This window comes from Cupressus sempervirens, chromosome 7 (assembly GCF_028749045.1).
Source record: "Cupressus sempervirens isolate cs-2001-9-10 chromosome 7, ASM2874904v1, whole genome shotgun sequence".
Classification (NCBI taxonomy): Eukaryota; Viridiplantae; Streptophyta; class Pinopsida; order Cupressales; family Cupressaceae; genus Cupressus; species Cupressus sempervirens.
In genome coordinates this window covers 453,720,352-453,745,477 of record NC_143124.1, presented here as the reverse complement: position 1 = coordinate 453,745,477, position 25,126 = coordinate 453,720,352, and the positions used below count along the sequence as shown (strand labels likewise).

The 25,126-nt window shown below is 33.4% G+C and overlaps 1 protein-coding gene across 3 annotated transcripts; it reads right to left on the bottom strand.

Annotated features, from left to right (window-relative positions):
- Nucleotides 1-12,763: 12,763 nt before the first annotated feature.
- On the bottom strand, nucleotides 12,764-16,628 carry LOC149547521 (disease resistance protein RML1B-like). Of its 3 annotated transcripts, XM_089794758.1 has the most exons (6): nucleotides 16,387-16,628; nucleotides 16,187-16,300; nucleotides 15,749-16,065; nucleotides 15,517-15,659; nucleotides 13,517-14,469; nucleotides 12,764-13,346 (listed from the first exon to the last, which is right to left on the bottom strand). In XM_089794758.1, exons 1-6 carry the CDS (start codon nucleotides 16,450-16,452, stop codon nucleotides 13,320-13,322), a joined length of 1,620 nt encoding a protein of 539 aa, XP_089650884.1. In that variant the 5' UTR covers nucleotides 16,453-16,628; the 3' UTR covers nucleotides 12,764-13,319. The 3 variants fall into 3 exon arrangements, with proteins under 3 accessions (XP_089650884.1, XP_089650883.1, XP_089650885.1); XM_089794757.1 differs by having other exon boundaries at nucleotides 12,764-14,469; XM_089794759.1 differs by having other exon boundaries at nucleotides 12,764-14,469; nucleotides 15,749-16,038.
- Between the last annotated feature and the right edge of the window lie 8,498 nt (nucleotides 16,629-25,126).

Below are 25,126 nucleotides of genomic sequence, written 5' to 3'. Positions count from 1 at the left end.
CATAAAAATAGAATTGAGAAGAGATTATACAAAAAAATCTGTCATAAAAATGTTTAAATAGATCTGATATTATTTTGGATGATCGTAGTGCAAATGAAGACATATAATAATAAACCACAGGCTGAATTGTAAATAAGGCAAATTAAAAATATTACAACCTAAAAAGACTAGCACATACAATTGAAATAGAAAGCATACAAGATAGAATCAATTTATTTTTAAAATCTATAATTTATATGGTACAAGAATTACAAAGAAAACAAACTAAATAAACTGAAAAATGAGAAATGATTTAAATAGTTAAAAAAAAAATCTAAATAATATGAAATAATTTTAGTGACTTGAAAATTTTTCAATTGTACATTCTATATAAGCCTATCAACTTAAATATATATACTTTTATTTCATCAAATAATCAAACTCTAAATTAAAAAGTCAAAATATTCCCTTTACATATGAAATGAATTTAAAATGTACCAATTTAAAAGTCCTTCGATTGTATAAATCAATTAATAAAATGTTAAAATAAATAATCTTACACTTATCAACTATCCTGACTATTAAATAAATAAACAATAATAATTTTTTTGAGAGAAAGTTTAGTGCTAAATAAATAATAATAATTTTGTTTTTGAGAGAGAGTCTAGTGCTGGGGAGCTTGAGTGTGCTTTCTGCTTATGCTGTCAGCAACTATACTTAAAAGAGGAGGGAAAAACCTTGGCAAGCCACCGAGGATATCCGTAAATTCTTGCAAATCAATGTCCTTGCAATCTCCATCTCCGACTGCAGGTAATATTGCCTTCACATCTGCAGTTTGTCGATGGCTCACCTCCTCTGTGCACACTTCTATGGTTATAATCCACGTGTGCAAACTCTTCAGAGCAGCGATAGTTTTAGGGTCCCGACTCTTCAGAAGCCTCAGCATAGCGAAACAGAGCAGATTCGGACATTTCACACACATTTCACTGGAATCAATGACGCGGAATCCACTGTTGATAAGCTCCTCACATTTCGTTTTTGTTGTTTCTAATACCTGGCCATCTGCGCAACATGTTGCAACCAAAGCGAACGTTTCGTTCCCAGGGACGCTGCTCTGATCATAGAGTGTACATGAGACGAGCCTGTCTGCGTACATACCCTTTTCATACATCTCCAACCCTACAATATGTTCATGGAGTTCTCTTTTTTGTTGAGACGAACAAGAGATGATCGTGTCTGCGTCCATTTCTTCTTCAATCCTGTGCAAACCTTCTACAAGCTCATGAAGTTTTCTTTTCTGCGTATAGGCACGAGAGCTGATGGTGTCTGCAAGAATGGCTTCAGGATGACGGTGTTCTGAACTTCTTTGCTGAGACAGACAAGAAATGATCGTCGCTGTATACATGGCTTCCTCATTACTCTCCAACGCTACAATAAGCTTATGGTGGAGATCTCTTCTCTGACTCCAGTGTTCTATTAACAGGTTGCTTTCCCTCACGTCCACGAAATACAAGAAACGCAGCTCTGCCAGTCGGTCCATTGTCTCTCCTCTCAATAGGGGACACCCGGATGCGTCCACGGCTACCAAATTGAGCATGTTTTCTAGATGATCAGGAAATGATTTCAGCTCTTTACATCCTGCTATGCTTAGATATCTTAATGAATTCAGCTTTTCAAATTCGTTAGGTAGGGCAGACAATTTTGAACACCCATTCAAAAGTAACAACTTGAGTGAGCTGTAATGCCCTATTCTCGCAATGGGCATCCCTAAATCCAGTGTCTATATAGAAGAGGGCAAGTTCTCTGGTAGGCGTGTGATCATTGAAGCTCCTCTTAATCTCAGAAGGCGTAAAGACACAATTTCACCGAAGTTCGCCGGAAGGCTTTCCAAACTAGCACGACCTGTTTGAACAAGCTCTTCCAACTTAGACAGCTTGCCAATACATTCTGGTAAGTTTTTGAGTTGTGAGCAACCCCGTAATCTTAGAACACGTAGGGATGAGGGCTGGTCATCCGGAAGTGCCACCAATCTCCCACAATCTTTTATCTCAAGTTCTTGCAAAGAAGATAGTTTAGAAAAACCATAGGGCAATCTGGTGAGCTTCGAACATTTTGACATGTGAAGGTAGGTTAGGGACTTCAGTTCACAGATACCAGAGTGAAGTCTTGTCAATTTTTCACAATCTGTTAAAGTCATTTGCTGGAGCGAAATCATGGAACCTATGTAATTGGGTAATAGTGAAAGATTTGAGCAACTTAACTTCAAAACACGCAAGCATTTGAAATGGCCAAAGTACTCAGGGAGCCTTCCCAAAGTATCACAGCCTGTTAAATCAAGCTCCTCCAAATCAGACAACCTAGAAAAATCTTCTGGTATTGAAATTAGCTTTGAACAATTTTTTAAGGACAGATAACGCAGTGTTTGGAGTTGCGCGAGACTTCCTTCAAGGTTTTCTGTTTTTTGAGAACTAGCAAGCGTTTTGAAACTAAGGTAACACCCTTTAAAAGTCTGGTAGCACAGATTTGGAAGTTGCTCTGCTTTATTATTGAGTTCGGATTTCCGTCCTTCCACTTCATTATTCACTTCCGGTTTCTGTCTTTCCAATTCATTTTTGACTTCGATGGTCCGTCCTTCCACTTCATTATTGACTTCAGATGCTGATCCTTGCTTAGTAGACTGATGATCAAGCCTTTCTAATTTGTTGCTACCTGACAAGTCCAGCTTTTTCAAAGATGACAAATTACTAAAGTTCTCTGGTAATTGAGTTAAGCCTGAACAAGCTAAGCGGAGAACACAAAGGCCATTAAGTTTCTGGAAGCTGCTTGGAAGTTTTGATAGCTGATCACAATAACTCAAATCCAGTTATTCCAGAGAAGACAAGTTTCCAAAGCTTTCAGGCAATTTATTCAGCTGTGAGCACTTTCTTAGCTGAAGGCGACAAGAGAGCTTAGGCGACTGAAGCTATCTGGAAGGCTCTTCAACTCAAGACACTTGCTACAATCTAGCTCCCCCAGACAAGATAGGTAACCCAAAGTTTGTGGTAGTTCCTGGAGCTTTGAACAACTACTCAAGTTCAGCTGGTACAAAGACTTAAGCTGGCCTAAGCTCTGTGGAAGCTTGTGTTAGAAATAATAATTTCTACTCCAACCCGTCATTAAATGTTTCTAGAAGTTTAGGTTTAGGTATAGGATTAGGTTGTGTCAGCTAGGAGTTTCCAGAATCTTGTAGATAATTGTCATGTCGGCGAATGTCAGAGATTTCTAGAAAATGTAAACTTTCCTATAAAAGGAGTGCTGTGTATTCATTTTGTGTGAATCAAAACAAAAAGAGGATAATCAAATATTGTGCTGCAGCACATTTATGCATTTCATATTTTACTGTGCCTCTGCCCACCCAACAATTGGTATTAGAGCCAAGTTTAGAGCCAAGTTAAGAAGAGGTGTTTGAAGGATTGTACGTAAGGAGGGCTATAGCAGAGAAAGTTATTGTGAGAGCAGTAAGTTTCTTATTGCCCTATTTATGGTTTGTTATATTCGTGAATATTGTTTATAAGTATATGTCAAGCATGGCTTCAGGGAGTTTTCAGGCTTCAATTCCTATGTTCTTTGGAAAGAATTATGATGATTGGACTTTTAGAATGAAGCTTATATTTGATTCCTATGAGTTATTAGATATAATCTTAACTAGTTATGCTGAACCTGTAAATGAGCCTATTTTAAATGCTAACCAAAAGAAAAAGCTTGATGAGAATAGGCAGAAGAGTAGGAAAGCTTTGCAGATTATTGGACAAGTTCTGGATGACTCAGTTCTTGGAAAAATTAAGCCAGCTGTTACAGCCAAGCAAGCTTGGGACATTCTTGAGACTTCATATCAAGGTACAAGTAAGGTAAAGATTGTTAAATTGCAAGCACTTAGAAGAGAATTTGAGAATTTACAAATGAAGGAGTCTGACTCTGTAGAACAATTTTCAAATCGTGTTATAAATGTGGTTAATCAAGTAAGGATGAATGGTGTGAGCTTTCTGACAAAAAAGTTGTAGAAAAGATTTTAAGAAGTTTGCCTCCTAAATTTGATAATGTTGTGGTTGCAATTGAAGAATCTAAGGATTTAAAAAAAAATTCTATAGATGAGGTTTTGGGATCCTTGTATAATCATGAAGACAGGTTGAACAAGTGTAATGGTAATTCACTAGAGAATGCATTCAAAACACAAATAACATTTGGCAGAGGAAGAAGAAATGGTGGATTTAGAGGAAGAGGAAGAGGCAGAAATAATTTTCAAAAAGAAGAACAGAGTCTAGATTCAAGAGAAAGAAGAAATCAACACTCAAAGGGAAGCTATAACCATCAGGCATCACAAAGGTATGATAAATCAAATATTCAATGTTATTACTGCAAGAAGTTTGGACATTTTTCAAATGAGTGTCGAAAAAAACAAGCTGATATCAGTAAGCAAAATGTAAATTTTTTTGAGAGTAATTCTGGATCATTGTTCATTACCTGTAATGTAGCTCAAAAGAGCACAAATGATTTTTGGTTTTTAGATAGTGGTTGCAGCAATCATATGACAGGCAATGAAGAGTTTTTTGAAAGATTAGATAGATTGATTAAATCTGAAGTGAAGTTAGGAAATAATGAGATAGTGGAAGTGAGTGGAAAAGGCACAATCAATGTTATAACAAAGCATGGTAGGAAATCTATTTCTGATGTATACTTTGTACCTAGTTTGAAACATAATCTTATAAGTGTGGGGCAGCTTAGTCAAAAAGGTTATAGAGTTATTTTTGAGAAAAATTTGTGCACTATATTTGATATGCCTCCTAGTAATATGGTGATTGCAAGGGTAGAAATGACAAATAATAGAATGTTTCCACTTTGGATGAAGAACAATATGATTGATGAAGTTGCAGCAAGTCAAGATCAAACATGGATATGACACTTGAGGTATGGTCACCTAAATCTCAAAGGGTTATCTTTATTGCAAAGAAAGGAAATGGTAAGAGGCTTACCCCCAATTGAAGCATCATTAAGTCTATGTGAAAGTTGTATTTTGGCCAAACATCACAGAGAAAGTTTTTCAAAAGGGATGTCATATAGAGCAAGGGTACCTTTAGAAATTGTACATTCGGATATATGTGGTCCAATGAAAACACCATCATTAGGGGGTAGTATTTATTTCTTAACATTTATTGATGACTTTACTAGAAAGACATGGGTTTACTTTCTTAAATATAAATCTGAAACTTTTGGCAAATTTAAAGAATTTAGGGCTTTTGTTGAGAAACAAAGTGGTTTACCTATTGAAGTATTGAGATCTAATAGAGGAGGAGAGTATAAGTCAAATGAGTTTTTAGATTACTGCAGAGATCATGGAATCAAAAAACAATTTACTACCAGTTACACACCATAGAAAAATTGTGTTGCAGAGAGAAAAAATAGGACAATAATGGAGATGGCAAGGAGCATGTTGAAAGGTAAGAATCTTCCTAATGAGTATTGGGATGAGGCAGTTTCTTGTGCTGTTTATATTTTGAATAGGAGTCCAACAAAAATTGTGAGGGACATGGTTCCACAGCAAGCATGGAGTGGTAAGATTCATAGTGTTTCTCATCTCAAAGTATTTGGTTGTATTGCATATGCACATGTTCCTAAAGAAACTAGAAGTAAGTTAGATGATAAGAGTGAGAAATGCATTTTTATTGGCTATGATGAGAAATCTAAGGCATATATGTTGTTTAATCCTATCACCAAAAAGGTCATTGTGAGTAGGGATGTTGTATTTAAAGAAGATGAATCTTGGGATGGAAATATAGATACAAATGTTACAGATGCTGGAACAATATCATATATGAGAAGGATAAAAAGGATCATGAAGATCAAGAGGATCAACCAAGTGACCAAGAAGGAACTCCACCACAAAGTCCACAACAAGATCATTTAGAAAATGAAGTTGAGCATGGAGAATCTCCAAATTCACAAGCAAGTGATAATTCAAACCCTATACTTGCACAATTGAGATCAAGAAAGAAAATTAGAAGGTTGAGTGACATTTATGAGCAAGGAAGTAAATTAGATTTGCAATCAAATTTTGCTTTATTTACTCAAGATCTTATATATTTTGAAGATGCAATAAAGGAAGAACATTGGATTAATGCAATGAATGATGAAATAGAATCAATTGAGAGAAATGATACATGGGAATTAGTTGATTTACCTAAGAACAAATATTGCATTGGTGTAAAATGGGTTTAGAAGACTAAGTTTAAAGCTAATGGAGATGTAGACAAACATAAGGCAAGGTTAGTTGCTAAGGGATTTTCACAAGAATATGGGGTTGACTATAATGAGACATTTGCACCTGTAGCAAGACTTGATACTGTTAGAATAGTATTAGCTATTGCAGCTCAAAACAAATGGTTGGTTCACCAAATGGATGTCAAACCAGCATTTTTGAATGGATATTTGGATGAAGAAGTCTATGTGCAACAACCACCAGGATATGAAATAAGAGGACTTGAAGACAAAGTTTATAAGCTGAAGAAGGCACTCTATGGACTGAAGCAAGCTCCAAGAGCCTGGTACAGTAGAATAGATTCATACATGATGGAGAATGGATTCAAGAGAAGCACCAATGAACCTACATTATATACCAAGATCAATGAACAAGATCAGATTCTGATTGTTTGTTTATATGTTGATGATTTGATCTTCCCAGGTAATTTATGTATTGACATGTTTAAATCAGCAACGAAAAGGGAATTTGAAATGATAGATCTAGGATTGATGAAATTTTTCCTTGGCATTGAAGTTATTCAAAATCAAAAAGGAATTTTTATTTGCCAAAGTAAATATGCAAAAGATATTTTGAAAAGATTTAGATTGATAAATTGCAGTCCAGTTTCTACACCTGTGGTAGTAGGCACCAAATTAAACAGAGAAGATATTGAAAAAGATTTTGATTCAACTATATTCAGAAGTTTGGTTGGTAGTTTGATGTATCTCACTACTACTAGACTAGACATTATGTATGGAGTGAGTTTAATCTCTAGATTCATGGATTCACCAAAGACCTCACATTGGCAAGCAAGAAAAAAGATTTTGAGATATATTGCAGGAACTATGAATCATGGCATTTTGTATTCTACTTTAGATAATTTTGAATTAGTTGGATATACAGATAGTGATTTTGCAGGGAGCACTGAGGATAGAAGGAGCACATTTGGATATGCATTTAATCTTGGGACAGGTGTTGTAGCCTGGGCATCAAAGAAGCAACCTGTAGTGACTCTCTCATCAGCTGAGGCAGAGTATGCAGCAGGAACAAAAACAACATGTCAAGCAGTATGGATGTGAAGGATTTTGAAAGACTTAATGAAAGCTCAAGATGGACCTACTACAATCTATTGTGATAACAAGTCTACTATTGCACTTTCAAAGAACCATGTGTTTCACAAGAGGACAAAGCACATTGATACAAGGTATCACTTCATTAGAGAGCTAGTTAATAGCAGAGAAATTAATCTACAACATTGTAGATCAGAGGAGCAACTTGCAGATATCTTCACCAAGGCTTTACCACAAGTATAGTTTGAAATTTTGAAGGAGGCTCTGAGAGTTGTAAATATTAAAGAAGTTTTGTAATAATAGACAGTAGAAATTAGGGGGGAGTGTTAGAAATAATAATTTCTACTCCAACCCATCATTAAATGTTTCTAGAAGTTTAGGTTTAGGTATAGGGTTAGGTTGTGTCGGCTAGGAGTTTCCAGAATCTTGTAGATAATTGTCATGTCGGCGAATGTCAGAGATTTCTAGAAAATGTAAACTTTCCTATAAAAGAAGTGCTGTGTATTCATTTTGTGTGAATAAAAAAAAAAGAGGATAATCAAATATTGTGCCACAGCACATTTATTGCGTTTCATATTTTACTGTGCCTCTGCCCATCCAACAGCTTGGAAAGGTTGACACATTTTCATAAGTCTAGTTCTTCCAAGGAAAATAAACAGCCAAGTCCTTCAGGCAACTCTGCAATGTCTTGGGAATGACTCAAATCGAGAACATGCAAAGACGTTGTTAGCTCTAGATATCTAGGCCACATATGAAGATTTGAAATCCCACTCAGCTTCAGAATTTCCCTGAATTTCTCCAACTGTACAAATCGTTGGTTTTGTGAATTAGTTGTTAATACTGTAATCAATGCTAATTGAGCAAGTATCTGGAAATTTATTTCTTTAAGAAAGCAGAATTGAAACAAATTATTTTCTACAAAAGAAAATGCTTTCCTCATCAAAATAGTCGTCCTCTTTCTTTAAGTTGCCACGGAAGAAAGCCATCTGTGTGAAATTTTTGAAACCCACTGGTAGAAAATCCTTGTCGTATTGATAGAAGAACCTCAACTTTTTGAATTCCATTTTACATTCTCCCTTCACTTTGTTCGACTTGCCCAGGTACAAAACTCGCAAAGATGTATGAATCTCGTCCAAAACCGCAGCTTCAATTTCGCCTGCAGAAATCCATATCCCTTCAACTTGCCCAGGTACAAAACTCGCAAAGATGTATGAATCTCATCCAAAACCGCAGCTCCAATTTCGCCTGCAGAAATCCATATCCCTTTGACCTGGCCAGACTTATATATTCATAATAACACGCAAATGATTGGAATCAGGTCACAGCTTTCAATAAAAGCATAGAGTTTTGCGGTAAAGTTCATTTATGATTGCATATATTTAACAAGTTCATGTGCTCCTGAATTCCAAAGTTTTGAAACCATTGTTGAGGATAGAATGTAAGTATTGGAAAATAAAATTACTAATATATTTTCTATCTGGAACAGGAGCTATATAGCAATACAAGAGAGATTTGATTCTTATATGTGTTATAATGTTAGAAAGCACTACAGAATGATGTGAACTATCATGTTTCTGACAGTGGTAGACTTTCTATGTGATGCAATATGTATCTTTTATGGTGTTTCAAAGATGGCAGATTTATATATTATTGATCATTGATTTGTGTTTGGACTTTATGACTTTTGGTTATTTTTTTTGGTTTCATTGTCTTATATGATGTGAACTATCATGTTACATGTTGCAATATATGTATCTTTTTATGGTGTTCTGAAGATGGTAGATTTATATATTATTGATCATTGATTTGTGTTTGGACTTTATGACTTTTGGTTTTGGTTTCATTATCTTATATGATGTGAACTATCATGTTACATGATGCAATATATGTATCTTTTTATGGTGTTCCGAAGATGGTAGATTTATATATTATTGATCATTGATATGTGTTTGGACTATATGACTTTTGGTTTTGGTTTCATTGTCTTATATGATGTAAACTATCATGTTTTGACACTAGTAGACTTCCTATGTGATGCAATATATGTACCTATTTATGGTGTGCCAAAGATGGTAGATCTATTTATTATTGATCATTGATATTTATTTGGACTATATGACTTTTGGTTTTGGTTTCATTGTCTTATATGATGTGAACTATCATATTTCAATACTGGTAGACTTCCTATGTGATGCAATATATGCACATTTTTATGGTGTTCCAAAGACGGTAGAGTTATATATTATTGTTCATTGATATGTGTTTGTACTATATGACTTTTGGTTTTGGTTTTATTGTCTTATATGATGTGAACCATCATGTTTTGACAGTGGTAGACTTCCTATGTGATGCAATATATGTACTTTTTTATGGTGTTCCAAAGATGGTAGATTTATATATTTTAAAACAAGTTAATGGAAGAATGTGGGATTTAGACTCTTGAATTTATTTTTCTTTGACTTTCCAAGTCGAACTTTTCAGCATTATATATAATTTTGCTTAAATACAATCTTTACAAATATTTATATAAGGCATGTATCAAGCTATAGCAAAAGCAAAATCAAACCTCTAATACATCAATAATATGAAAATACTGTACATATTTTCGACTATTTTATTTACTTAAAAATCTGTGTTTTATTTGTTGTTCAACATATTATAATTACTTTCAATCTAGAATTATTCTCTATTGTTTGTTTTTTCTTTAATACATCCCTGGTTTTAATTTTGATCATTCATTGTCTCAAAATATACCAGGAGAACAAATCTAGAACATGAGTACAATGAAGCAGAAACTTAACAAGTCAAATTGTTGAAGGGTAATACAACTAAGTTAATCATATAAACAACATAAAACTTCTAAGAATGTAAGGATACTTTAAGGCTGATCTTGTAATCGTAAATACGAATCTTACAAGCTGTTAATAAATATTAGCTTATATATATATATTATATATATATATATAATAAGCCGAGAGATATCCTTCTCGAGGCACCTATTGCACAGAGGAAAATTATGAAAATAGGTGCCTCCAGAAGGATGTCTCTTGACTTATTATATATATATATAATATATATAAGCTAGTAGCACTCGTGAAGGAATAATGAAAGACATTATTATTATTAATCTACATGACTAAATAATAATTATTAAATATATAATATTTTATAATACATTATATATTTTATATGTTCACTTTAAAAAATGCTTAATGTAATAGATTCCCTTTGAAAATTAACATAAAATAAAAATCACCACATATATAATAATTTGTATGAATGAACTATAAATTTTTATTCAAGTAATTAGAATTAAACTTTGGATTGAAATTAGAGTTTTCATTTGCATTAGTGTTAGTATAAGTTTTATCCTTAAAGTCTCAACAACTTTCTGACATTTCTTTATCTCTCATTCTTCACACTATGTCTACCTCATGCCTTAAGATCATCTCTCTCTCTCTCTCTCTCTCTCTCTCTCTCTCTCTCTCTATTTTGGGCATAAATTATCCTCTTTCTATAATTACCTCTATCTCTACCTACTCCCCCGTGTACCTTTCTTCCATCTCCCTTCCCCTCTAGCCATTGCTTCCCCCTAAATACCTTATATATCTTTATATCATGTCTCGTACCCTCTCTCACACATCTATCTTTCCTAAACATACACATACATATATCCCCTCCCCCCATAATTACTCTCTTTCCCTCCCTCTCCCAACCCTCCTCTTAGCATGTGTTCACCTACTTAACCCCCCCTTCCCTCCTCCCCCAACTTATCACTATTATCCTCTCTTCCTTCCTTCATTACCATGTTCATCTATCCTATGCCCTAATTATTATATTAATCCCATCTCTACCCTATTCCCTCTTCCTCTTATATTCCCCTCCCCCCCCCACCAACCATCTATTCCTCCTAATTATGATATATGCCTAGCCCATTTCTCTCACCCTCTAGGCTCTTTCTCCCTCATATGCCTCACATGCCAATTACTCTAGTACAAAGTATCTTCCCCACTCACCCCACCCCCCCCCCCCCCCCCCACCCACCCCACCCCACCCCCCCCCCCCCCTCTCTCTCTCTCTCTCACACACACACACACACACACACACAATCTTGTCTTCCTATTTACCATCTATATCTACCTCATAATTCATACCATCTATTTCTCACCTATCTCGTTATCTCTCACAATCTCTCTCTCTCTCTCTCTCTATATTGACCTCATGTCTCTCACCCTCTCCCCTTTGTCTCACTCTTTCTTTCTATCACGTGGTCTCTCTCTCTCTCTCATGGCCTCTCTCTCTATCACATGGCCTCTCTCTCCACCATCTCCATCTCCATCTGTTTTGAGCCCTTCTTATCCTTTTTCTCTCAATGGCTCATCTCTCCCCCTCTCCCCTTTTCCTTCTCCCCCCTCTAACCTTATCTTCCCCCTAATCTCTCTCTCTCTCTCTCTCTCTCTCTCTCTCTCTCTCTCTCTCTCTCTCTCTTTAAATTTGACTTTATTTATAAAGTTTGTCCCAATTTATAAATTTCATTTGTATTTCTAAAATATAAAATCAAGTACATTTAATAGAACTTAATTATCTTTAATAGTTTTTTTATATGATTAATAAATTTAGGTAAAATTTTATAATTTTTATATTTGATTTAAGTAACAATTTTATTATATATTCTTTCTCTAATATAAATATTATGTTACAATTCTTTTGTAAAATCTAAAATAAATTTGACTTCATTTCTATAGTTTGTCCCAATTTATAAATTTCATTTGTATTTCTAAAATATAAAATCAAGTACATTTAATATAACTTAATTATCTTTAATAGGTTTTTATATGATTAATAAATTTAGGTAAAATTTAATAATTTAATAATTGATTTAAGTAATAATTTTATTATATTTTATTTCTCTAATATAAATATTATGTTACAATTCATTTGTAAAATCTAAAATAATTTCTAAACTTCAATATTTTACAACCCCAAAATCTTATTATTTTAATTATAAAATAAGCTTACATATATAAAAATCTTAACTTTTAAGATTTGAAAAAATAATAAAATTTCATATAAAAAATGAAAATTACAAGCTTTTTCTTTATGCTTTACAATTCATTGCCATATATTCCTATCTCCACTATATAATAGCAGATTTTCAAATCAAAGAATATTTGTGAAAATAAGAACTTTCTCCAGTTATATTTCAAACTGTTATTACTATTTTTTTCTAAATTTAGCACTATTCTCTGAATGAACTCAGAAATATTAATCAATATTTGTAATAATAAAATAAAAAACAGCAGCAACAATAAAAATAATAAAAATTAAATTAAATATAAGAAAAGAGTATTTTCTTTCATGCAATGTTTTGTCTCTTCCATGCACTGATTAATCTAATAGATTTGCCATGCACCGAATTCACCAAATGAGAAAGAGAATGTAACATGCAAATTGAGATTTGAGTTTTTAGATCATGAATTTGCACATGAAATAAGGAGAATCAATTCTCCAAGTCTGTTTGTCTTTGAGAAGCCTCTCGACTTACCAAGGAATACCTTCAATTATAGATTGCAATGCTGGTACGGCAATAACATTGAACCGTGGAAATCCTGCTTCCACCAACACATTCTTCCAGTTCTCCTAACTTCTCTCTGGGAAGCTTTGCCGTGATTTGGGAGAGGGAAAGCATTGCATTAGGGTCGCGGCCTGCAATGATGTCGGGGATTCTGAGCAAAATGATGGATTTCACTGCCAACGAGTCGACAAAGGCCAATGTGTCCCTCCACGCCTCCATTTGCCCGGCGAGTCTTTCTTCCTCGCTCTCACACATTTCTTCATTCATACTTCCAACTTTGATAAACTCTCAATCATTGATAGCATTCCTGAAGGATTTATCGCACACTGCAACGTTTCCAACCTTTCTCATTTGTCTTTTCGTGTTTGGGATCTTGCCATTTTGACCGTTTCAAACGATTCGCTTCTCTATTTCGCCGTTCCTATAGCAAATTTCGTTCTATCCCGTCCTGTCTCCGGGTGTATTAAAATGAACGTGAATGTTTTTTCAAATGTCAAATTGTTTACAACCAAAGCTGCTTCCATTGTAGAAGCCTCTCGGCGTAACAAAGTGAATTTAACTCCAGAAATAAACAATATAAACAAGTCATAAGAGAAGAGTACTTGCTTCACATATTACCTTTGGATCGCTATTACTATGCAAGTATTTTACGTCCGTTATTCTATCATTCCTTGAAATTTCGATTGCTTGTTTTCTAACCACACCATGGATAATCAATCTATCTTCATGAGAGATCTTTATAAGTCCTCTCTGTTCCAGCTCGTTCAGTTGTATCTCTGGGAAAAAACTAGCCACCACGTGCCGTTCCCAATTGTTGAAGAACACAGCTATATCTAGAAAGGCTTCTTTACAAGGTTCGTCAAAACGGTCATATATATATTCAACTAACCTGGTACAGATATCATCTGCTTCTGTTGGAGGTGGCACTATAGACACAAAGGGATCGGGTGAAATATTGTCACCCTGTTGGCGCAAGTAAGAGGCAAACAGCTTTACAGCAAGAGGAATGCCACGACATGTTCTCGTCAGAATGTCGATATCTACTTCCCCCCTGCCTAAGAGAGTCTTTGCGTCTTCTTTCTTAAGAGGCTTCATTTTGTAGTGATACTGACCAATATATGCAGGTATGCTACACTTTTTGCGATCCGTAGTGGTCACAAGGATCCTGCTATGGATTGGAAACCACTGCTCCTCCACCGGTAGTGAATGAGCCACTGGATCCAAATGAGCGTTGTTAATAAAAATAAAGACAGGCCGAGATGCTTCTTCTCTGAAAGCATTTGACAGATGTGCCCAACCCTCCACACAACTATTCAGTGAGATTTTTCTGTGAAACAGGTCTCGTAGTATCTTCTGTTGCGGTGTCTTCATATCAGGTTCCAAATTGTAATGATTAAAGTCAAGTCTGTACAAATTGTAGCGGCTGAGATCGAGGTGGTCCAAGACAGCATTGGAGAGGGTTGTCTTGCCAATACCGACAGGGCCCTCAATGACAATTGCTCTGCATGATTTATCATCACTGTCGATGTCTATAAGCTTAATCACTTCATCCCTTGCTTCTTTTAAGCCCCCTGATAGAGAAAAGAAATCGTAGTATAAAGAATCAACAACATAAAGCATTCTCTACACATAAAAATGAATTATGATAAAAGAAATAAAATCAAAACATAAGAATATCAATGTTATCATATATTGTCAATATGCTTAGTTTATTAGTGAGTTTAGAAGGATTGCTCGATGGAAGACTAGACAATATAAGAGAACAAGAACAAATTTATACTAATTATTTTTTCTTAAACATGTCATAATTTTATATTGCATACTATACAATTGTAATTTCTGGATTCCGTTTTGGATCTTCTAAAAATTTGTCTTTATCTCAATCTATTGTTTCATTGTTTAAATAAATTTAATTTTAAATATATAATTTATTATTTAATCGTTTATAAAATCTTATAATATTCTATTTTCCAATCTATACACCATTTCTAATAATTTATAAAATCTTCGAATATTCTATTTTTTAAATTACAGAATATATTGAAACAATTGTTATTATCTATTATATTTAATATATTTTTATTATATTTATTTTCAATAAATATTTTATCATATGAAAGAAAACCATAATATAAAAAATATAAAATAAGAAAACAAAATAGTATTATTATTTTTGATCAGACCCACCTTACCATATTCATAATCTTCAAATATTAAATATGTTTAATAATTTTGATAAAATTAATTTATTTTTACTATTTAAATAAATATCACACTCAAATCTTTTCTTTAGTGAAATTATTATATTTTTAATTTAACTATTATTTTTCATTGTATCAATATTTAATATTTGTGAGAGAAACTTCACTATTTGAAATCTTGTTAAAATATTTTACTATTAAAATAATTGATACAATTTAATTGATTAAAAGTTACATATTATAATCTCTTCTATGGTTTTATACGTATACATAAAACATATGTAACCGAGAATATAAATTTTATATAATAAAACTTTTAATTGGCCTCATTGAAAGGCGGCAAAAGGTACATAGTTTGCTGAGAATGATATATCTAGAAATGTGAGAGACAAATCAAAAGGTCACGCAACAAAATACCTTCGTTCACGAGTCGAAGAGGTGACTGATGTATGGTAGGTGGAATACTCTTCTTGACGCTGCCGAATGCCAGTTCTTTATGAGTGGACCCTAACCGGAACTCACGAATATCAACGTCACCCACATTCAGGGCAGGCCCACACCTGCAGCATAATGATAATCAAAGACAACGCAATTAGAATTCTCCGCGTGCAGTACGATTGTAAAGTGAAACAATTCTGTCAATTCCTACCTGTAGAGATTTTTGTATTTCAATTGCATATAACACAGAAGGGATCCGAATACTATGAAGTTGAGAACATTCTCCCGCATGTCCGTTGACAGCTCCGCTCCAAGTAGTCGGTTCATGTGTTTGAGCAGACCAAGTATGTATAGAAGAGAATGACGATATGCTGATCTGTCCTTGTCCTCTGCTTTCTTAAGCTCTTCCATGATATATGACACCACAGACAGCCCTCCTGCCACCCATCTCATATTAGCAGCTGCTTCTCCCATTACATCAGTGATCACCTTCCTCGTTTCCTGCTCCAATTTATTCAGAAAGCATCGCTGGGAAGCCATTATAAAAAAAAAATTAAACTTCAAGATACTCTAATTAAGGAAAGCTTATATTTAGTAAAGTGGGGTATGAGAAAAACAACAGGAGGTTAATCACCGTTAATTTAATTACCTTGGAAGCAGGATTTTCGCCAAGGTCCGCCGATACGCATTCCATCAGCAGGCGACCAAAGGCGGATAAAGAATTCTCTGAGTTCGAACCAGCATCTCCTAATCCAGACGTGATCTGTTGTGGCGGCCAAATACATTCAAACATGTATTTCATCGAAGAAGAATTAGGAAATGAAAAAGTCTAGTTAGATATATACTTACGGTGCCATTATTAATGCTGATCAGGGAATCCTCAATTTGTGATATCAATTGTCTGATCTGAGGCATGCTATACTGTTCTAGGATATTCTTCAGACGATCAATCGCCTCTTTATCCTTGAAATTTTCATTTCTCTGGGAAAAGCCAAACGAGCAGCAAGCACGGCCAGCCACTCCAAGCAAATTAGAAACTAAATTTTCTTTCTATTCGAGAAAAAAGAGTGTTAAAATTTAAACTTGGTTTTCGTTTTGTCTAGATTTCTCGTATGATAATACCTTTTATACAGCAGTATATAACTACAATAGAGCCCCTAATTTTGATTATGCAATGTTATCCTATGCGTACCAATCAGACAATCGAACAACTGCACTGTTAAAGTCAAGTATCGTCAGATTATGCGTTATCATTGCAGCACAACAGCTGGACCATTTCTGTTCCCATTAATTTTTCCTTGATTTTCGTTTAAAAATAAATAAAAAATTCCAGGCATCCAGTGTTTCATCTTTTTCAGATGGTCCTCACGCTTTTTCTTTTTATGTTTTTAAGAAGATTATCCTGTCATCTTATTCTTTTCTTAACTAGAACATAATTATTTATTCTTTTCTTCTTTCGGATTTATTCATTTCTAAATATGTTTCCTTATTCTTTACTTCAAAGATTATTCCAATTGCTTTAAAAAGAAGATAGACAAAATTTAAGAATTACGCATTAGAATTCTTAGAAACAAAGTTTTCCAAACAGCACTTTATTATTCAAAGTGTTGTCAAATCAACACAAGAAAATAATAATACTAAAACTATTGGGATAGAAAACAATAAATTGTTTTAAAAAAATTCCAAATGAAAGCTAGGTGAAATTTTGATTTACTCTTTCCAAATATAAGGTCAAGTTAGTTTTTAAAGCTCATATAAATTTAAATTATTACTAATATCATAGAGATTAATGATTTTATATAGTTTTATTGTATATTTAAATATATTTAATATTATATATATTCTACTTATTGATATGTGGAAATAGGTTTTCTTATTCATTATTTCAAATATTATCCCAATTGCTTTGAAAACAAGATAGACAAAATTTGAGAATTATGAACAATAATGGGTCACATTCGATATATTAGAAATAAAAGTTGCTTTGTTGCAGCTGAAGTCCCACCTATAATGAAAATAAATAAATGTTGTGATTAGTATTTCTATGCCAATTAGAGAGTAAGATATTTAGGGCTAGTGTTTCACTTGTTGGATGAATTGTATTACAAAATATGGAGTTAAGTCTCAAAAGGTTATCCTTTCCAATGACATATAATTTAGATTCTTAATATCTAGTAGGGATTGCTAGTGATGTATACTACTAATCAATATGATTAATTTATAAATTTTGGGTTATTCTTCTCTTCTTTTTCCAAATAACAAGAAATATTGGAAGGAAAATAATACAAAATGACAATGAGAACCTCTTGGACAAATAGCTCTACAAGAAGTTATTTGGTACAACAGAATTCAAAATTTACAAGGTTTGGATCTCAGTTTTTTCTAGCTATGTATACTCCTATATATGTTTATGTTTATATACTTGGAATTGAAAGCTTAAAGATTCTCATCGTAGTTGGTAGTGAATTGAACAATTTGTATTTGAATATAAAACATGATATTTATCTATTTAATTCTTCACCATTATGATGCAGTACATCATTGATCTTACCCAAATTTAGATATTTATACTTCATTGCTATCCTCAAATTAACAGAACAGAGGCAACTTTTAACATGTTCACATACAAAACACATCTTACATATTTTTTTATTGCTTAATCATTTTGAGGAAAAAAAACGTCAGACTAAAAATCATGACACAATGAAACTATCTTCAACTACAAATAAATACCCATATTTCCAAGTGGAGCTTGCAAACTATTATACATTGTGGCATTGATAAAACCTGGTCTCAACATATTATGAAGTCAAAATAAAATACATTTCAAATATAACACAAATGATGCTACCAAATGTTTATAGTAGGAAAACCAAGAAATCATTGGAATAAAATTCCATTTGTTTGGAGATCAGTTCATCATCGAAAGAACAATCGGTACTATAAGTTTAAACCATTAGTTGTCAGCTATGGTCTTGTATACATGGTTTGGGAACTCTCAGATGTTGAAATATAGAAACGTGGCCTTTTGATACCTTTGTATTTTAATTTAGGTTGTATAGACTATCCTTCTAGGCTCCATAACTAGTTTAAATCAAATTATGAAGAAGTATATAATTTTAAATATAAATAAAATATTTAATCATAATGATTTTAATCAAAAATAAATATACTAAATAATGTCAATAATAGTGGGCTGATGAAAAATGCCATTAAACAAAAAAATTAAATGAATTCATTGAAACAACAATTTATTCAATATACTAAATTTCCCTAATTTTAATAAATGCATTAGGGATTCTGTTAGAGTGAAGTCCCATACATTGACACATACAAAGCATTGTGATTCAAAAACATTGGTAGCCACCTTATGTTTCTTTGTAGATAAAGAAATAAATAATATAATAATGAAATTTGATGGGGGAGCTATAGAAATTAAATACAAGACCATTGGGCTTTAACATAGATGTCATGAGAAGCCCAATTGCTATGTATAAGTTTCTTTTGATTCAAGTTCAATGTAATAAGGATAAATACAATACCATCAAGAATTGATATGCACAAAGTCAATGCTTCAAAATAATTTGAATTTCAGCATCTAATCAATGTCTACTATTGAATCAACACTTCAATGATTAGTGAAACCTTGCGTTTTTAAGTAGTTTGAAGAAGTTTGTCAAATCTTTTTGTATCTTATTTCTCTATTGTACTCCTTGTGTTTCTTTCCATCACTGTGAACTCATTGCAAAATTTCAATAACTATTCATAGCCACAAAATATAATTTACATAGAATTATTTTGGTCTTTACAAATTTGAAGTAAATTAGAGAATTGTATAATTTACTTTACAAATTGGATAAAATTCTAAAATTTAACCAATAACTACTCACTACTAATGATTTAGGATTACAAAGTTACATGCATGATTCAAAATTGAACCCTAAATTTTTATAATCTGTAGGTATAGTATAGTGATTTGTAAACCATTTAGTCCTTAGGATCTTACCTAGAAAGTAAATTTGAGAAGAGAACTAAAAGATTGAAAGTGGTGAAAGAGCCGATAAATTGTGTTGCATTCCTCAACCAAGAAGCACTACTATATTTGGACCAAAATTGTGATGGCAAGCCATCACCCAAGTGATAGAACCACAAATTAGCTCCTATTGGACATGCATCAAACTTTTTCTTTCACAAATTGTGACAAAAATGGCATCCATCACAATTGTGATAGATAAAACCATCATAACTTGGAGGAAAGAGGGGACAAGAGGTCATGTTAATGTCATCATAATTATGGCATCCATGTAAAACTTGTGCTATGGAAGCAATGTTGAACCATTGGAATAGGTCGTCATAATTGCAACACCTATGTCCTTTAAATAATGGCTAGTTGTCAGAACATGCCATCACAATTGCGATGCATAGCTAATTTGTTTTTTTTAAACTATGAATTCATGTTTTAACTCTTAATTTGATTACTATAGATGTGACTAAGAAGTTAAATAGCAAGAAGTTAAATCATGATAAACAATAAGAAGTTAGAAAACTAACCAATTATATCAAGACACTAATGAATGGAATGGATAGTTGTGACAAGATGGCTACATGTTCAAGCCTTGTATTGTCCTCTTGCTATTGGAGAGCCACATGTATGTATACAAAATATTTTTCCCTTGTAATTCCTTTTCCTTTTCCTTGGAAACTAACTAGTACATGCAAAACACTTATTCATATAATTTGATTTGGACTATTAAAAGGAACATCATTATCTCAAAGAATTACCACCTTCCAAGTTGGTGTACAGGATGTTGACATTAAGGTCAGTTTGTCTATCAATGACTAAACACTTAGTCAAAAGGTGTCTCAGTTGCTACCAAGCTAAATAGATTATTTATAGTTCATGCCAAGGTACACAACATATACTAAGCATCAGAGACAAATTATAGTATAGTCTAAGCGTATCAGTGTCTACCGAGCTATCCAGTGGATGTGATGAATAATCCAATGTTAACCAAGTTCTATAGTGTTAACCAAGATCTATAGTTTCTACCAAGCTTGCAGTGCTCACTCAACAAATCTAGTGTTGACCGAGTCATGCACTATCAACCAAGTGATTCAGTAGCTACCAAGTTTCTTAGTGTTCACAAAGTCACATAGTGTTGACCGAGTTTAAGATACTTGAAGAGTGATTAGTATGGACCGAGCTTCAAATTCAACTAAGTGCTATAATTTTTTGAGTGTTGATAGTATTATTAGAATATCACTGAGTTTGTCTTCAAAACTTGAGTTATAGTAGTTGGGCTGACTTTGTGAATTATGATGAATTTGGTATTGTAGCTAACTCTAGAAGGTAATGAATTAGATTGATATATATGTAAAGCATTGTATCATATCCAAATAAGAATGTGAAGAAGAATAAGGAGTGTTTGAGTGCAAATTAAAGAAGGCTACAAGTAGTATAAGGGAAATCAAAGATTTATCTATCACAGCTAGGTGATCATTGCAGTATAAGAAATCTCATTCAACAAATCATGTTTGCGGATCAAATATCAACCACTGATATTTCCTAATAAGTGCATTGATCAATTCCTTTAACAAGGTAGAATTTTAACATTATTTTTCTAAATCTCTTAACAAAGTGCATATTTCATTTTATGTTTGTAAATCCTTTAAAAGTGTGGAGCTCATAGTCCTTATTGCTCCTAACAAGACAAATCACCAAAAGTGGTCAATTGTAAGCCTTAACAGGTTAACTTTATACTATAGTACTAGATCTTGTTGGCATCATCCCCACCCTAGTTTTACTTTCTAATTGGAAGGTTTTTGGGTTACCATATCTTGTGTCAAAGTGTCATGAATATTTTATTGCTTTCATTATTTTATGCATACAATTATATCAAAATAATATATGAAGGATTAATTGGTAAAGTAAGATAAAGTTTTATTGGTTCTTGATTTGCCTCTCCCCTCTCAATAACCTAGCCTACTTTATATTTTCAACAATTGGTATCAGAGCTAATAATTCTCACATCAGAAGTTTGATAGCTTGAGATAAGATTAGAGGCAATGGACATATACAAGATAGATAAGGCTATTGAGAATGTAAAGTTAGATTTGGAATTGGCATTGAACAACTCAAGAAAGCAAAGGAGAAGCTCTCTCAATCATTAAAGAGAAGGAAAGATTTTTTAGTACAAATGGATGATAATCTCTGCATTGGTAGAACAATTGAAGAATTATGTCTAGAAAGAAATTGAAATGAAGCTTATGCAACAATCAAAGACCAATTAGAGAAGAATTTCACTTTTCAAGAAGAAGCCAAAAAACAAAAAAGAGAGAAAAAAAATCTAATCAGTCATATTATGTGAGGTCATGGAAGAAAAAGACAAAGCTAAATAAGTAATGTAAGAAGAGGACAATGAAATTCAACAACTATCCATTTAGCAAGGAAACTTTATTGATCAACTCGATGATGAAAATCAAGATATTTTCAATGTAAGGAAAAAGAATAAAAGAGTGCAAAATTATCTTAGTACTGAAAATAAAACCAATGAAAGAATGATGAAATCTTTGGAATGCATGAATAGATTAAATGAGAAAAGTTAGTATAGACACAAAGGAAAAGCTAGATTATGATATATAAAAGAAAGTGAATCATCTTAGCAAGGAGCTCTAAAGAACAAGAGGCCTACTTTCAATCATTGTGGTAAGATAGGTAATAAATCAAACAAATGTTGGAGCAATGGTAAAGAAAAATTCAATAAAAAGTGATATAGTTGGAACAAGCATGGATACAGAGAAATCTAAGTTTGAAGGAAAGTGTCACAATTGCAAGAAACAAGGACACAAATCTTCAAAGTGAAAAACCAAGAAGTGGAACCTAGAAAAACAAGTTACAAAAGAAACATTTGGATGGGATTACAACACTTGGTGTAGATGTCACTACTGTGGTGAGTTCGGACACATTGGAGAAAACTATGTGAAACATTAGATGAGGAAAAGAGATACTACAAAGAGATGTTTTACTTGTATAGAACTTGGACATCTTGCATAGAAATATATGAACACAAGAAGGATTGAAGGAAAAAAAAAATCCAAAACTAATAATATCAGAAAAAAAATAAGCCAACAATGGGTATAGAAATCTCTAGAGAATGCGAGCCAAAATCATGAAGTGGATGACATCCAAGTCAATGAGTTGGTGGCCCAAACATTACAACTTAGTTCCCTATGAAGATCACTAGAGCTATTATTCAAAAGAAGCCATCTAACATCAATTCCAACTAGCAACCAGAAAGATCCATTTCAAAATTCAAGATGCACAAGGATCATTGAGTAATGATGGAAATTCGAGACCTTACCAAGAAAGGCCATGTCATATAAGACCTTACTAAGGAAGGTTAGGTTACATAACATTTCATAATGTAGATGCCAAGTTGATAACTCTATTGAGTACCAAGGTCATAATTAATAGTGGTAACATTACCAAGTTTTGAAGTTCTCTAAGTCGGTAGTTCCTACCAAGCCAAGAGACCTTATCGAGTTGAAGGTGTCTTCTGAGCATTAGAGGCTAAATTGAGCGGAAACCAATTTGTCACAGAGTGAGTATACATATGAAGCATTAATGGCAATTGAAAAGAGGAAATTTTTTAAAAGGAAGAAATCAAACACATTGTTTCACCACAAATTTTTACAGCACAAAGTGAAGAGAAAATTCAGAGTTTCCAAGCAATTTGAGCAATTTTTATTGAAGATTTTCCCATTTTTAAAACCCTACCAAATGATGACTGTTGGAAATCTAATTGATAAAGATCAAAGAGGGAGATTGTTGTTTTCAATAACTATTTTTCCATTGATGTCAAACTTGCTACTTGTAGGAATGACATTTGCTTATAAGATCCAAGTACTATCACTTGATTGATGAAGAGGATTTGATCAACAAGATGTAACAAGACTACCTAAGGGAAAGGTTGAGTTATAATGTTGTAATGAAGTGCAAGGATCAGTTAAGACAATGGTTAAATGATGTATTGATAACATACCCAGAGATACAGAGATTGGTGACACTCAAAAATATTGAAGGAGCAAGTTGTAACAAGGTTGACTGCAAAGCTTAAACTAAGATCATTAGTGGGTGCCGAGAAAATTAGTTGAAGCTGACAAAATTCTTAGTTAGAGCTGAGTAATAGGAAATTCTAAAGTGTTTCGAGTGATCTTCTGGTGTCGAGTGATGTTCAGGTGCCAAGCATCAAAAAATCTTAGTTGGTGCCGAGTGATCTTCAAATGCTAAGTATCAGGAAAAACACAGTTGATATCGAATAACACAATATGAGCTGAGCACTAGTGTTTCAATAGTGTCAAGTTGCTACATTATTTTAAATAATGAAGATTCACCAAATCTGAGACGACAAAGTGGTTATCTTGAATTTTGTGAACTAGTTGGAAGATAAGGATGATGCGCTGGTGGCACATAATTCTATGTAAACCATTTTTAGGTGAATTCAAGAGGATTATTCAAGAATTTTCTAGAGGAAACAAAACATGGGTTCGATACAATGAATCCTACCTAATCTATATGAATTGAAATCAAAAGGAAGGAAGAATCGAGAAGGAAAAGAACTCCAAGACTTCTATTTAAGGAGTCATAGACCAAGAAGCAAATGCTACTGATACTACTGTTGTCGAAGAGCCAAATTGTTAAGTGGTTAGAAGGGTGTCAAGGAGAAGAGATATAGGAGAAGGAAGAGCATGGAGGCTCTGCTTCTAGAAGTGGTCAACAAGAGATGATTGCACTAGTACATTGAGCATGAAGACTCAAGGAGACTAAGCTTGAAAGGAGGTCAAGTTGTCAGAGTTGCAAAGTTTGAAGGCCAGAAAATGGTATGAGCTGAGAAGTGACCTGAGATTTGCAAGTTAAGTTGTATGTTGTAGTCAGGTCAAAGATTTTCTAATACTCTCTAGCAATTGTATTACATATGAAAATCCTATGGACTTAGGTTGGTTTATTAGCCATTTGTAAATCCTTTAATAGGGTGGCATTCTAAGTGAATGTTCTAAAGTCCTCTAACAAGGCCCACTTATAATAGGGTGGTTAAATCCTCTAACAAGGTCACATTTAATAATGTATTGTAAGCCTTTAACAAGGCACGCATTTCATAGGACATCACTTTAGAAGAGTGAGAATTGAGTAGCATGTTACTAGTGGTTTTTCCTAAATTGGGTTTCCACGTAAATCACTGTGTTATGTGTTGATTTGTTATGTGTTCTGCTTGCATGTTGATTAGCAATAACTTTCTGGTTAGAAAAGTTAAAGCTTGGATGAATGAATGGTTGAATGGGCTCACTATACTTAGTGAAAAGTTTGAATAGGACAATTGGACCTTGAATAATTGATTCACCCCCACCCCCCCTCTCAGCTATTCTAAAGCATTTCTAACAATGATAGATTTGAGGAACAAAGTGAAGAAAGGATCATAAATGTTGATCCATGGAGTGGATTGTATGGCTCCTACATTCACATTGAGTTTGACAATTATAGAAGCATTAGAACCTACTAGATTAAACTCACAAATTCTGCCCAAGGTACTTG